Source organism: Schistocerca gregaria, chromosome 10 (assembly GCF_023897955.1).
Source record: "Schistocerca gregaria isolate iqSchGreg1 chromosome 10, iqSchGreg1.2, whole genome shotgun sequence".
NCBI lineage: Eukaryota > Metazoa > Arthropoda > Insecta > Orthoptera > Acrididae > Schistocerca > Schistocerca gregaria.
The window spans coordinates 91,389,977-91,406,345 of record NC_064929.1 but is presented as its reverse complement, the minus strand read 5'-3'; the positions used below and the strand labels follow the sequence as shown (position 1 = coordinate 91,406,345).

Below are 16,369 nucleotides of genomic sequence, written 5' to 3'. Positions count from 1 at the left end.
TGTTCTCAAAGTGACCGTGTCCACAACAAATAGTCTGCCAATACATTTTCAGGATGAGTGGAAGTTACACAGTTACTGTAAAAGTAAGAAACCTGTTAAGCTGCATCATATAGATCCACCAATCACTTCTGAAAAATGCTTTTACCGGACTGTAGACGATTCAAACAAGACAGTGCAGTTGCCTTTGCACCGTTACCAAAAATGAAAAATGCAGGTTTTGAGAGAGAGAGAGAGAGAGAGAGAGAGAGAGAGAGAGAGAGAGAGAGAGCTGGGGGGGGGGGGGGTGATCACAAATGGCTGAAAATCCCTCAAATTCTGCTTGAACACCTGTTCATCTTGCACCTTCTGCTTGTTATTTTCCCCCTCTTCCTTTTGGTAAAGGAACTATTCTAGAGTTCTACACAGTAGGCGAGCAACAACTTCCTATTGAAAATTGCTTGTAACTTCTATTAATAAGTTTATGCTTATGTGGAATTTCAGCAATGCACAACTATATATTGTGAGGAACAACGTGTTTTTGCTTAGTCTGTTCTAGGAATCTTCCTAAAAGTCATGATTCGAGGGAGGTGCTCCAAATAAAATATATATTCAACAAATTTTATACTCTCAACCCTGATATTTTTTTTAATATTTCTCTAAATGCAACAACAGACTTGTGATAAAGGAATAATGACAGAGTATTAGACACTCACTTTCATAATGGAATGGGAAACTGCAGCAGTCATAAATATCGTGTTAGATTTGTGACTAGTAAGGCTTAGCTGATATCTCTCTCTCTCTCTCTCTCTCTCTCTCTCTCTCTCTCTCTCTCTCTCTCTCTCTCTCTCATGTAAGTCTCATCCGGTCAGGTATCTTATATCAGCTCACACTCCGCCACAGAGTGAAAATTCATTCAGGAAAAAAGCCTGAAAATTTTGGATTTTGGTCCCAGTATGTCCTGTCAATTAACACACAACAATAGAGGTAATTCAAGAGCTCTGCCAGTCCTGTGATGAGTGTTAACATTCCACTGTCTATTAGGTCACCCTTACCTACTGGATGTAGATTTGTATGCCACACAGAGAATGTACTGCACGCACACATCTATTAGTGCAGACATTATGAATGTTATACCTCAGAAACAAAATAAAAGGACATGCAACAACTCATGGTGGTTAGCAAGTCTTTATCTTGCCTCCTCCAGCACAAAATCTGAGAAAAGGGCACATTCAGACCACATTTTAAATTTTCCAAACAAGAATACTCACACCAGTGACTGCACAGAATAAATATATGGATAAATCCTGCAAATCTATCAATGTGAAGGCTAATGACATGAATACTGAACATTATCTGGGAATGCACAACTTATATTACTTAACGGTGTATTCTAAACATTTAATTTTTTGTAAAAATCACCTACGTTAAATCTTTTTACCCCAACATGCTGGCTATAAATGAAACTATTTTGACTCTTGAAATCTAGATACACGTTTAATGTTAACAACATGCACGCCAACAAATGAATGAATGGAATATTAATATTAATATGGAAACGAATGTCACAAATTTAAAAGTCACATTCATTTCTTGATGCAGAGAACAACAAAAAGGATTTCACACGAGCAGCGCACAAAAACTTATATAAATTAAATGTTATTATGGTGAGTAAAACATTCACTATTCTGAAAATGTACCTAGAAGTCAAAAGTAATAATGTGGAAAACAATTAATAATCCTATATGTACAGCAAAGCCTGGTACATAAGGCACTATGTCTGTATCTGAGAACACCTTTCAGATAAAAATTTGATATCACATTACTGGCACCACAAATGCTTGCAAATATTGGATTTTTGTCATACAAATTATCAGATTAGTTTCAAAACACTGAAATTTTAGTTTCAGGTGTATTTTTTTTGAAATGTGCTTATTGATTCTGCAATGGAAGGAAAGTATTATATGGGGGGGGAAAAAAGACAAAACCCTATTACGTGAAGATTGATATTTTCAACACACTGTTAATTTCCTTTCAGTAGTAGATGTTTAAATTGTTAAAATTCCACAATTCTTTATGATTTCAAAGCTAGTACGTCCTATTTTTCTTTCTGTACAAAGTTTGGAAGCTCTGTGCCATTACATACACGATTGTGATTAAAATGTGAGGTACAGTTGTAAATTACAAAGAGCACAATTTCATCAAAGGCAAAGTTGCTTTTCTTCAGGGCTCAATAAGCAACCAGTTGTATCAGGCATAGGGAAACACAAAATTCACATAAAAAAAAAGTGTTATGACGACTGCAGATCAAAAGGGATGAAAAACAGAGAAATGCCGAAATGACAATCCATGTTGTAAATTTTGCTAGTATACTGACGAAATACAAGAGCATCTCCTCCTACTCCACGTGGGCACCCGGGACCTCCCCGAAGCTTGTGTGGCCGGTCTCCCGGGCGTGCGCCTGTGCCTCGGCTTGCCCGCGCAGCGACACCCGGCACTCGAGGCAGCTCAGCGTGAAGCGCTCCACGTCTGTGAATTGCCGGCTACTCTTGGCCTCGCGTGCCAACTGTTCCGCTTCCAGCAGTACGCGGTCATCCGATGTCGGGAAAATTGTCTGGATGCTGTCGCCCTGCACAGAGAAATCCTTTGACTATAACATGTTACCTATTCTATTAGATATTTTACTAATAAAAGGAAACTGAACCATTTCATTACTGTTCTATTTACGTTGTTCCCTGGGTACAGTAAGAATCTGGGCTGCTTTCTCAGGTTTGTTTTTGTGCTAAGTTCTTGGTAACAGCCTTTTTGGGCCACGGGTATAGAAATGAGACTGTGAATCGTGTTGTGGAGTGCTGCATGTTTGTAATATTTTGGGTGTAAAGAGGAAGCTGAGAATCTTTCTTGTAAATTTTAAGTATACGGTTTGTATTTTGTATCAGTAAATTTGACCCAGGAAATTAATGGCAAAACCCCCTAATTCCATACTGATCTTTATTGTGATACGTCACTAATTAATATTTTCCAAGAATGTCTGGAGTTGCCTTGTGGAATCTCCCCCCCCCCCCCCCCCCACACACACACAAAGAATATCATCAACATATCTGCATCGATACACTACACATTTTTCCAGTTGTAAGATGTACAACAGCAGTACTTTTTTTTGCAACCAATTCTGGTACATTTTGGGCCATCTTCAGGGTGCACAGAAACATGATCGTGCTATCGATTCACAATAATTTGCGTTCTGTTTTCAATGTGGTTATAGAGATCCTAAATTGGAAGTAAAATAATTGTACATCACTCTGAAGTACGAGGGTGAGTCAAATGAAAACCTTAAATATTTTTTTAAATGTTATTTATTGTGCAGAAGTGGTACAAAGCTGCACCACTTTTCAACATAATCTCCCCCACACTCAATGCAAGTCCTCCAGCACTTACAAAGTGCATAAATTCCTTTAGAAAAAAATTCTTTTGGTAGTCCGTGCAACCACTCGTGCACCGCGTGGCGTACCTCTTCATCAGAACGAAACTTCTTTCCTCCCATTGCGTCTTTGAGTGGTCCAAACATATGGGAATCACTTGGGGGCAAGATCTGGTGAATATGTTGGATGAGAAGACACTCAAAATGCAGGTCTGTGATTGTTGCAACTGTTGTATGGGCAGTGTGGGGCCTTGCATTGTCACACTGCAAAAGGACACCTGCTGACCCCAATCCATGTCACTTGATTTGATTGCAGGCTGCAGATGATTTTTTTGTGTATGATGCACTGGTGACAGTGGTCCCTCTAGGCATGTAATGCTCCAAAATGACGCCTTTTTCGTCCCAAAAGAGAGTCAGCATAATCTTCCCTGCTGATGGTTCTGTTCGAAACTACTTTGGTTTTCATGATGAGGAATGGCACCATTCCTTGCTCGCTCTCTGGGTTTCTGATTGGTGCAAGTGAACCCAGGTTTCGTCCCCAGTAACGATTCTCGTAAGGAAAGTATCACCTTCTCGTTCAAAGTGCCGAAGAAGTTCTTCACAAGCATCAACATGATGTTCTCTCATTCCACGAGTCAACTGCCGTGGCACCCATCTTGCAGACACTTTGTGAAACTGGAGTACATCGTGCACAATGTGCCGTGCTGACCCATGACTAATCTGTAAACATGCTGCAATGTCATTCAGTGCCACTCGGCAGCTTTCCTTCACTGTGAAGTCACGACTCGTTGTGCCTGACCTGGACGAGGAGCATCTTCCACTGAAGTCACACCATTTGCAAACTTCCTACTCCATTTGTAGACTTGCTGCTGTGACAAACATGCATCACTGTACTGCGCCTTCATTTGTCGATGAATTTCAATAGGTTTCACACCTTCACTAACCAAATAACAGAACACTGTTCTTCGCTGGTGCAAGTCGCAAGTGGGGCGGCCATATTTATACTGATACTGCGACGGTATGTGTGCATCTGCACTATGCTACCACCTACAGGCCATTCTACACGCTGTTTGTAGCATGTGTACCAACTTACAGGATAACGGTGCAAAATTTTGATTTGTTATTACAAACTTAAGGTTTTCATTTAACTCACCTTCGTAAATATAAAACTGTTTGTCATCTGGATACTTTTCAGTACTGTTATCTTTCTAAATTTATCCACTCGGGTTGCCGAGTGAACTAAAGTGCCCTCTTCAGGGATGTGCAGAGGCTTGCCAGCTCCAGATCAAATCTGCTTCTCGGATTGACAATGAGGGCTGCTGTGCTGTATACTGTTTTAAGGTCATTTGCCACATCTACTTAGATAAATACCAGGCTGATTCCCGTGTCTCACTTCACCGGGAAATACCCAAACTCTTTCAAAAACAATGCCACATTTGACAATGAAATTACATTAGATGCAGGCAGAAGGGGCACATGGGGGAAGGGGGAAGGGCACAGTTGTTTTAAAATGTTCTTGGAGAGATGACGCCATCGGAATAATAGTCTATATACGAGTGCACTGGGTCCTCTACAAAAATTGAAGAAGTACCACACTAACACCAACTGTGCATTGGCTGAATAAAGGGCACCATAAAGGAAGGATCTTTCTAACACATTCACCAACCTGTCCGACCCCTACTTCTGCATGTAATAGTCCTCACCATTAACTGATAAGCTTTTAATTTCACCAGTGGTGTTTCTAATCAGAGGGTTAAACCTCACAGTAAATGAGTCCATCAAAATTGCTTTCTTCATTTTATAGTACAGCTCGTAATGTTAAGAAAGCAGTACAGGCAGTAGTTAATTCCTAGCTGATCCTGTCTGTCTCAAATGTTTCAACTGTGGGTCTTCTTTATATCCACCACTGTATTATCTTCATTTAAAGTAACATTCCTACAAGCCACTGGAACAAGTAATTATTTACTGTGACAAACAGCCCTTATAGTGGATGGAGCATTAGGATACTGCACAATTTTTTTTAATGTTATTCTGAATATTTTTGTGAGATAAAGTTAAAGGTCTGTTGCGTGGTCCATTGGTTCTGTCAAACTCGTGTAAAAAATAAAGAATGGGATACACGATCCTCTTAACCAGGCCACCAGTGGTAAAACCAGTGGCAGCTCGTGCAAAATTTTACTGATGTGCTATAATATTACTAAAATAAATGTGTTTCATTATTTCATCATGATAGGCAATACTAAATATTATCGGGAATCACCTAAGAACAAATATGTTGTTTATATGTTTGTTTTACTAATGCTTCAATGTGTCACAGACGTTTCACTCCCCGTGTAACCCACACACCACTGTTCCTGAATAACGAACATCACACTTACAGATTCAACACTTTTGATACACTTCCAAACTAAATGTCCTATTATACTTACTTTTTTCCACCATCACATTACAAAGGTAGTAATCATAACTAAATTCAATGTATTATTTTTATGTATATAAATTGAACTGTTTCAGTATATTTAAAGTTTACAATCAACAGTTTAACACTGTGAGGGGGGGAAATAATAATGAACCTCAGCTGACAAACTGCACCAGTGCACTCGACCACTGTGCCACAGCACCTCGATGTTAATTATTGCTCAAAAGTCCCTCCTTCACTACTCGTAAATATTTAGAGTGAATTTTATGTTTTCCTAGAGCCCACTCAGGAGAAATATTCTAGGAACTTTAAAGGGACCTCTACCTGCTTCTACTCACATAGTTTGAGCTTAATTGGTGAGCCTTTAACTCTCATTGTTTTCTCCTCCTGCTCGAAAAGGACACTTTTGCAAATCATCTACAGAATTCGCCATGTTGCTTTTACAATACTTTACACACACTTTCAAAGAAAAATACAGGCAGAGCTGGCAGGGATGACATCTGCACCTACAAGTATACTCTGCAAGCCACCGCACGGTGCGTGGCAGAGGGCACCCTGTACCTCTACTTGTCATTTCCCCGCCTCTCTGCTCGAAAACAGACCCAGGGAAAAATGACTGCCTGTACGACTCCATATAAGCCATAATTACTTGTATCTTATCTTTCTTACCCTTACATGTGAAGTATGTTGGCAGCAGTAGAATCTTTTGGCAGTCAGCTTCAAATGCCATTTCTCTCAATTTTCTCAATAGTGTATCTCAAAAAGAATATCGCTTTCCCTCCAGAGATTCCCATTCGAGTTACTGAAGCACTCGGTAACACTTATGCACTGTTCAAACCTACCGGTAACAGACCTAACCGCCCGCTTCCGAATTGCTTCAATTCGACCTGGTACCGATCCCGAACACTCTAGCAGTACTCGAGAACAGGTCACACCGGCTCGCTATATGCGCTCTCCTTTGCAAGTGAACCACTCTTTCCTAAAATGCTCCCAATAAACTGAATTCGACCGTTTGTCTCCTCTACCACAGTTCCGCGCAAGTCTTTCTGCTCCCGGGATTGGAATGACTCCTTACCCTCTCCCTTAAAACCCACATCCTCTCCTTTTTTCTTTTTCCTTCCCTCTTTCCTGACGAAGCAGCCGCCAGTTGCGAAAGCTCGAAATTTTGTGTGTGTGTGTGTGTGTGTGTGTGTGTGTGTGTGTGTGTGTGTGTGTGTGTGTGTGTGTGTTATTTTTTTGTGCCTGTCTACCAGCACTTTCCCGCTTGGTAAGTCTTGGAATCTTTGTTTTTAATATATTTTTCCCATGTGGAAGTTTCTTTCTATTTTATTTAAATCATTTATGTGTACAGAGAACACCAGCCACCCTATCACACATCCCCGGAGGCACTCCCGACGACACCCTCGTCTCCGACGAACGTTCGCTGTCGAGGACGGCGTACCGAATTCTATCGTTTAAGAAGTCTTCGAGCCACTCGCATATCTGAACTTATTCCTGCAATGGGGCACTGTGTCAAATGCTTTCCGGAAATCTAGACATATGGAACCTGCCTGTTGCCCTTCATCTACAATTCGCAGAGCATATTCTGTGAGAATAGGGCAAGCTTCGCACGAACAATACTTTCTAAAACCGTGTCGGTTCACACACATAAGCTTCTTATTTGAGACTATGTTGAAAGCTTCTTATTTGAGACTATGTTGAAAGCTTCTTATTTGAGACTATGTTGGAGGATTTTGCAGTGAACAGAAGTTAGAGATATTGGTTTGTAATTTTGCAGGTCCGTTTTTTTTTTTTAGCTGTCTTATATACTGCAGTTTTTTTTAGCTGTCTTATATACTGCAGTTATCTGCACTTTTCTCCAGTCACTTGGAACTTTGTGCTGAGCAAGACATTCAGGATAAATGCAAGCTCGGTAATCGGCCAATGCCATAAAGTACTAGTTGTGAAATTGAACTGGGATTCCATCCGGACCTGGTGATTTATTTGTTTTCCAGTCTTTCAGTTGTTTTTATACACTCACACCAGAGCACGTGCATTCGAAAACCCTTCACTGATCTGATCGTAGTGTGGCTGACCGTCATTGTAGCATTTGACACTGGCTTCTAGTTGTCGCGGAGAGAGCACTACGAAATACAGTTTTGTCCATTTCATTTGTACACCAACATGCATTTGAAGAGAAATGGGATAATTTTAGTGCAATTTCTGGCTCACTTTAGAAGAGAAATGATCCTAATTTTAGTATGATATTTACAGTGTGCTGTAGCACATTAACACATAATCAACTGTCACCCCTGAGTGAAACACAAGTGAAACTCTGAAGGCATAGTGGCTATTTCTTCTTCTGGTTGACAGCCTTTCATCCAAAATGAGATTCACAAGAGGATTAAGTTTTTGTCTAAGAGGTAACTCTCCACAGTTATAAAAAAAGAAGTTGAGCAGTTTGCACAGTTGTGAGGTATACGGCCATGACTAATCAGGAATTTTGCTAAGCACCTATCATCTCTGGAGACAGATTTCTGGACTTACTAAACTGAGGGTTAAGTATAAGAATTACTAGAACGTAATGCATTTTTTTTTTCAACAATTACATCTGCAGAATTACACAGGTGCTGTCATTTCAAGGATTTTGACAGATAGGGGGTAATGTGTCATGTGGAAACTAGGCTCGATAAACGGGAACTGATTTCATTTTTGAATTCTGGGCCCACAACTGCACAAAAATCACTCACAATATTTATGTCAATCACTGTGAAGGAAGGGTCTGACGATGTGCACAATTATGACTCTTTAGGAGATATTTTCCAGTGGCATGCAAATTTTTAAGCTCTGGTGCCGCCAGGCAGATTTCACTGCTGTGTAGGGCAGCTGATAAAACTGCACTGTTGTCACTGTGGTGCTTCCATGGCCAATTTTTCTTGCCCAGAAGCCACATCAGTGTGGAAAATATCTAAATCACATCTTGCTATCAAGCAACCTATGTCTTAAAGTAAGCTTAATGACTGCAAAGATTTATCTCCCATCTGTATGTAGCCCAATGACAGACTGCAAGAGGTTTCCAATTGCATGTACTTCCACTCATAATGAAGATACCAGTTGTCATATTCTGCCAGACTAACGGCCAGCTACACAGCTTAACATGACCAAATCTGCTCCACCCATTTTATAATACATTCAGCATGTCTCAGAGCAAAAGCACATTGTGTGGAACAATAAGTAACTGTACAAAAAGATCCTTCAGTATGTTAAAGGTATTGGAGAGCCATTTTTACTTAGATGAATAGTCGAAACACGTTCATAAAAATGATCAATGTGTTTCCAGAACATTTTCAACCATTGAGATAAAAACATTAACTTGTAATTGGGAAATATCCTAGGTTGGTTTCTGGCTCTAGAATAGTCATCCTCAGTGAGATACATTTAGGTTACAGCTGTTTTGAAAGTTACATTAAATGCTAGAGAGAAAAAAAATACATATTTAAAATTGATATTTCTGCTGTTCTTGTGGGATGTCGATTGGTACACTTTTACCTGAATGAAAGCTTACCTTTCCAAAATAAGGAATATTTCAACAACTGTGTGTTGCCTTGCAGAGGATCTAAATGATATACATGTGAACCACTGTTTCTGTTGATAAAATTTTAATTCACAAAACAATCCATGTGCACCTAAAATTATTTATATAGATTTTAGCATGCAAAACAACAAGCCTGGTCTATATAAACAGTTAACTAATTTTAAATCTTCTGATGAGCAATATCAATCAAATCATCTCATTTCCAAATAGGATCGACTTTCAGGTTAAGCATAATTTAACAACAAAAAAAAAAAAAACATGCAGTTCCAATTTTAGATTAATTTTGCCCCACTCTGTCACACTTACAAAAGGATTTTTTTCGTTTTTTGGAAAGAATTTTATTTATTCAGCTTCATCAATGTTGTTGTTGTTGTTGTTGTTGTCTTCAGTCCAGAGACTGGTATGATGCAACTCTCCACACTACTCTATCCTGTGCAAGCTTCTTCATCTCCCAGTACCTATTGCAACCTACATCCTTCTGAATCTGTTTATTGTATTCATCTCTTGGCCTCCCTCTACGTTTTTTCCCTCCATGCTGCCCTCCAATACTAAACTGGTGATCCCTTGATGCCTCAGAATATGCCCTACCAACCGATCCCTTCTTCTAGTCAAGCTCTGCCACAAATTTCTCTTCTTTCCAATTCTATTCAATACCTCCTCATTAGAATATGTGATCTACCCATCTAATCTTCAGCATTCTTCTGTAGCACCACATTTCGAAAGCTTCAATTCTCTTCTTGTCTAAACTATTTATGATCCACATTTCACTTCCATACATGGTTACACTCCATACAAATACTTTCAGAAACGACTTCCTGACGCTTAAATCTATACTCGGTGTTAACAAATTTCCTTGCCACTGCCAGTCTACATTTTATATCCTCTCTACTTCGACCATCATAAGCTATTTTGCTCCCCAAATAGCAAAACTCATTTACTACTTTAAGCATCTCATTTCCTAATCTCATACCCTCAGCATCGCCGATTTAATTTGACTACATTCCATTATCCTCGTTTCGTTTTTGTTGATGTTCATCTTATATCCTCCTTTCACGACACTGTCCATTTCGTCAACTGCTCTTCCAGATCCTTTGCTGTCTCTGACAGAATTAATATATCATCGACAAACCTCAAAGTTTTTATTTCTGTTCCATGGATTTTAATGCCTACTCTGAATGTTTCTTCTGTTTCCTTTACTGCTTGCTCAATATACAGACTGAAGAACATCGGGGAGAGGCTACAACCCTGTCTCACTCCCTTCCCAACCACTGCTTCCCTTTCATGCTCCTTGAGTTGTGCAACTGCCATCTGGTTTCTGTACAAATTGTAAATAGCCTTTCGCTCCCTGTATTTTACCCCTGCCACCTTCAGAATTTGAAACAGTATTCCAGTCAACATTGTCCAAAGCTTTCTCTAAGTCTACAAATGCTAGAAACATAGGTTTGCCTTTCCTTAATCTATCTTCTAAGATAAGTCGTAGGGTCAGTATTGCCTCATGTGTTCCAACATTTCTACGGAATCCAAACTGATCTTCCCCAAGGTTGGCTTAAACCAGTTTTTCCATTTGGCTGTACAGAATTCGTGTTAGTATTTTGCAGCTGTGACTTATTAAACTGATAGTTCGGTAATTTTCACATCTGTCAACACCTGCTTTCTTTGGGATTGGAATTATTATATTCTTCTTGATGTCTGAGGGTATTTCACATGTCTCATACATCTTGCTCACCAGATGGTAGAGTTTTGTCAGGACTGGCTCTCCCAAGTCTGTCAGTAGTTCTACTGGGATGTTGTCTACTTCCAGGGCCTTGTTTCGACTCAGGTCTTTCAGTGCTCTGTCAAACTCTTCACGCAGTATCTTGTCCCCCATTTCATCTTCATCTACATTCTCTTCCATTTCTATAATATTGTCCTCAAGAACATTAGCCTTTTATAGACCCTCTATATACTCCTTCAACCTTTCTGCTTTCCCTTCTTTGCTTAGATCTGAGTTCTTGATATTCATGCAAGTGGTTCCCTTGTCTCCAAAGGTCTCTTTAATTTTCCTGTAGGCTGTCTCTATCTTATCCCTAGTGATATGCTCCTCTACATCCTTACATTTTTCGTCCTCTCGCCATCCCTGCTTAGTCATTTTGCACTTCCTGTCGATCTCATTTTTGAGATGGTTGTATTCCTTTCTCCCTGCTTCATTTACTGCATTTTTATATTTTCACTTTTCATCAATTAAATTCAGTATCTCTTCTGTTACCCAAGGATTTCTATTAGCCCTCGTCTTTTTACCTACTTGGTTCCCTGCTACCTTCACTATTTCATCTCTCGAAGCTACCCATTCTTCTTCCACTGTATTTCTTTCCCCCATTCTTGCCAATCGTTCCCTAATGCTCTCCCTGAAGCTCTCTACAACATCTGGTTCTTTCAGTTTATCCATGTCCCATCTCCTTAAATTCTCACCTGTTTGTAGTTTCTTTCAATCTACAGGTCATAACCAATAGATCGTGGTCAGAGCCCACATCTGCCCCTGGAAATGTCTTACAATTTGAAACCTGGTTCCTAAATCTCTGTCTTACCATTATATAATCTATCTGAGACCTTTTAGTATCTCCAGGCTTCTTCCATGTATACAACCTTCTTTTATGAGTCTTGAACCAAGTGTTAGCTATGATTAAGTTATGCTCTGTGTGGGTCCCTAGCCATTCAGGGATCTGTGGCAATGAACAAGCCGATACATTGGCTAGGATGAGGGCAACAACTCTATTTATTGGATCGGAACCTGTCTTGACAATCACCAAGGCTACGATCAAATTAGAAATAAGGAACCGGCTTAGGAAACAGCACATAAGATATTGGACCAAGGTCCATAAACAAAAACATGGTAAGGTGATGATGCCTAAGCCATGTTTTAAAAGAAGCTCTGTAATCCTGGGATTGAACAGGAAAGAGATCGAACTCACGACTGGACTGATGACCAGCCATGGGAACTTAAAAAAAAAAAACACACACACCTACACACAATGAGTATAATGGAAGAGTACCCTAAATATAGGATCTGTGATGAGGGTGAAGAAACTGCATCACACCTAATCTTTGAATGTATGGCATTGGAGAGTAAAAGTTACAGAATCTTCTAGACGAATGGACCTGAAGAAATAGTTTCTAACAAAAAATTGGTAGAGGGGCTCCTTGCACTATTTAAGGGCACTGGTTGGCTTTACTAGATACACAGGGAGCGATACCACGCAATAAATCTAGTTTCGGTGCGGGCAGTGGCTTGTTAGACCTAAGCTGTTTTAGCTCTCCTGTTAAAATCAATAAATCAAATGCTCTGTGCAAAATTCTACCCGGTGGCTTCCACTTTCATTCCTTACTCCCATTCCATATTCACCTACGACGTTTCCTTCTCTTCCTTTTCCTACTATCAAGTTCCAGTCACCCCTGACTATTAGATTTTCGTCTCCCTTCACTATCTGAATAATTTCTTTTATCTCATCATACATTTCATCAATCTCCATAGTAGTACAAGTTTATATGCCAACTAGCTCTGAAATCAATGTTATCCTCTTCAAAATATGCCCCTTTACAAACTAGACACATATGCCAGTGTTTTTTTCCAATCTCCAGAACACTTCTGTAACTTTTATATTTGAGAGATCTTCTAGCTCTCTGAGCAATGCATTTTTAATCTTATATATACTTCAGTTTTTTAAGATTTTATTTATCTGAGAAAACAAAAATGTTTAGTGTGGGTCATGTCTGGAGAATTTGGAGTTGTGTTGCCACAAATCCAGGCATTTTTTGCATATTGCTCCATGCAGAAGACACTGAAATAGTAGGTAATACTCCTTGTAAGTGATTTGATCTTGTAGCAAGAACTCAAGGTGTACTAAAAAAAAATATATAAATAAAATAAAAAATAATGAGCATTTACTTCAGATTAGGCAGCACTTGTCCAACTTTTTTCAGCTCCAGAATGGTTCCACTGTAATGACGGAGCCTTAATTTCGATATCATATCCGCAAACCCGTGTTTCATTGCTTGTTATAACAAGTTTCAGTAGTGCTACATCATTACTGATTTCAGCTAGCTACACCTAAGCAACTTGAATTTGCTACTGGTTTTATTCAAAAAATGACAATTTTGGAACATATTTTACTGTTACACATTTCATAGCCAAAACATTTGGAAAAAAATCATGGAATGAGCCATATAACACCATCAGTGACTTCTCCGGTTGTGATTTAGTGAATTTTGACAATTGTTTATTTCACTTTTTTCACGATTTTATTGGTCACTGGAATGCAGGAGTGTCCCGGGCATTTGTTATCTTCAACATCTTCACAGGCTTCTTCAAAATGTTAATATGACTTGTAAATACTCGTTTTACTCGTAGCAGACCCACCAAGAGCAACATTTATAAAATCTTGCTGCACTTTATTCTGTTCCATATCAAAATTTAATACAAATTCTTATATAAAATAAATAATCGCTCATACTACCAACACGTGTAACATTTTTGACAACTGACAACAGACTAAATAAATGATCTCGCTAACACTGTACCAACACTTTTCAAACATGTTTTCCAACACAACAACAATAAAAATCATGCAAATTGTATTAATACAACAGGTAAAATTGCAAAATTCTGCTACTTTCTGAACACACCTGATATTATTGCAAAATTGTTTCATTGCTCACCATTTTAACGACATATTATTATCGAATTTCTTCATCAAACAGTTGAAAACATCAGGCTGGAATATCAACAGTATACTGCTACTTAACTGTAAATATGACATATTACGTTGCAGACAAGCACAAATAAAAGGCACTTACACATCAGCTTTCGGCCACAGCATTCGTCAGCAAAGGAAACACACACACACACACACACACACACACACACACACACACACACACTCACTCACTCACTCACTCACTCACTCACTCACTCTCTCTCTCTCTCTCTCTGCCGCCATCTCCGGCACGTCGGACCGGGCCGAGCTGCCGGAGGTGGTTGTCATGTGTGAGCTGGCTTGTGTGAATGAATGTTTGTGTGTGTTTCCTTTTTAATGAAGGCTGTGGCTGGAAGCTGATGAGTAAATTTCTTTGCCAGTGTGTTTGATCCCCCCCCCCTCCCCCCTTACCTAAACAACCGTGACCAGAAGATATTGACGAGTCAGAAGAAATAATAAAATGGGCAAGAGTGAATAACAGCAAGTCGTAGCTCTCGAGCAAATTTTACATCGCCGCACAATATCACAATACGTAAGCAGCAGAACATCACAGCATGCAAATGAGATGTTCTTGCGAGGTCACCAGACCTACTCGTTGTTCTCAATTTTGTCAAAAATTATGGGACGTGCTGCGCTTTGCCAGAAATGAAAGTGACAGAAGTGGAAGCTCCAGATGTTCCAGAAAAAAACAGAAGTTTAGGCCGATGTCGGGTGAGGCAGGAGCCGATTATGTTAGCATAGTTCCGGGAGAGTTGTTGGGGCTACAGAAAGAATACAGAATGGTAATTTGAGGGCCACAATTTTGAGACCCTATACAGAAACTATTTTTTGTTTTATTTTCAATTTTTATGCAAATAAACTGGAAAACATGTTCAATACATTGTATTTATCAAAATTTTCATAAACGAAATGAAAAGAAAAGGTAAAGGAATATTTGTGATTGCAAATAAATCTCCAGCAAGGGATTGTAAAGCACGCACGAGAATGCCGTATACAAAATTACGTACTTTTACTATTTTACAGCTGACGATTTACGAGTGCCAGGTCGATATATGTCATAGAAAACTGGAAGTAGCTGCTGACGGCTGCTCGAATGTCAAAATGAAAAAAATTAAATACAAAGTCCTCTGTGCTTTAATTACAATACCTTCTCGGCTAGTTGTTTGCTGAGTCCTTGTAGATTCTGTAAGTACAAATCTTTCTTAGAAACTTATTTGCAATCACAAATTTTCCATTGCCTTTCTGTTTCGTACCTTTTATGTAAAGTATTAATAAATACAACATATCGAGCATCATATCAGTTTATTTGCAGTGTAAGTCATCCAAATATTGATGATGAAAAAGAAAAAAGTTCCCACATATGGACTCTACCTAATAACTATTGGTTTACTGTTCTGTACTTTTTAAGCTGTACCTACTGCCACCAGTGAACTGTGCTAATATACATAGCTTGTGTCTCACCCGATCTTTACAAAAAATGCTATTTTCTTTGAGATTCAGTCTCTCTGGTGGTCACGCTCCTGCCACTTTCATTTCTGGCCGAGCACCGCATATAACATAAATTTGGCCAAAATCGGTGGTGACGAGCAGGCACAGTCTCTCTGTCAGATACACACAATTGCACTCTCGGTGGTGGCAGCAGCGGCAGTGGTGGTATTACCACTCGCTAGCCTATCGAACACTTCATATAAGTGACTAAACAAAGGCACCACAAAATGAACACATAGGTTAATTAACCTAATATTTACTCACATCCCCCTGCTCCATGTAGAGTGGATCGTAGTGGATCCCATCAAAGACTAGGAAAACGCGTTGAGGATAGTGGCGATCTTCACCAAAACGGTTGACGATGGCATTCAGTGTGTCGACGACAGCAATCTCGATGCCGTAGAAGTGAGACAGCACGGAGAGCTCGATGGCACCGCCCCAGGAGTCGGGCCGCAATATCCAATCACAGTAGGCTCGCGGAGGTTTCCCCAGGATGGCTTCGGAGTACGAATCCCCGTCATTAATGACCTCTTCTGCAATTATCTGCCGCATGTATGAAGCACAGGTGGGATCCACTTTGCCTGGAATACAGTAAATTTCAGTTTTTGTCGAGATATGGTAAAGAAGGGGCAGTAGGGGATGCCGTCGAGGCATACTCTCCACAGACGCCTGTCCCCAAATGTTAGCGTTTTAGCACTTCTAAAACTTATCCGTGATTAACAAATTAATTGAAAAGTCTTGTATTGAGGTTGGGTGCAAAA

The 16,369-nt window shown here is 39.6% G+C and overlaps 1 protein-coding gene across 2 annotated transcripts in view; it reads right to left on the bottom strand.

Moving 5' to 3' along the window:
- Positions 1 to 300: 300 nt before the first annotated feature.
- Positions 301 to 16,369, bottom strand: part of LOC126293731 (ubiquitin thioesterase OTU1) — a 34,866-nt gene continuing 18,797 nt past the window's right edge. For both annotated transcript variants that reach the window (XM_049987061.1, XM_049987060.1), the window contains 2 exons: positions 15,873 to 16,189; positions 301 to 2,605 (listed from right to left, as the gene is read on the bottom strand). In XM_049987061.1, the coding sequence (XP_049843018.1) occupies positions 2,375 to 2,605; positions 15,873 to 16,189 (548 nt within the window). In that variant the 3' untranslated portion in view covers positions 301 to 2,374. The remainder of the gene's footprint in view (positions 2,606 to 15,872; positions 16,190 to 16,369) is intronic.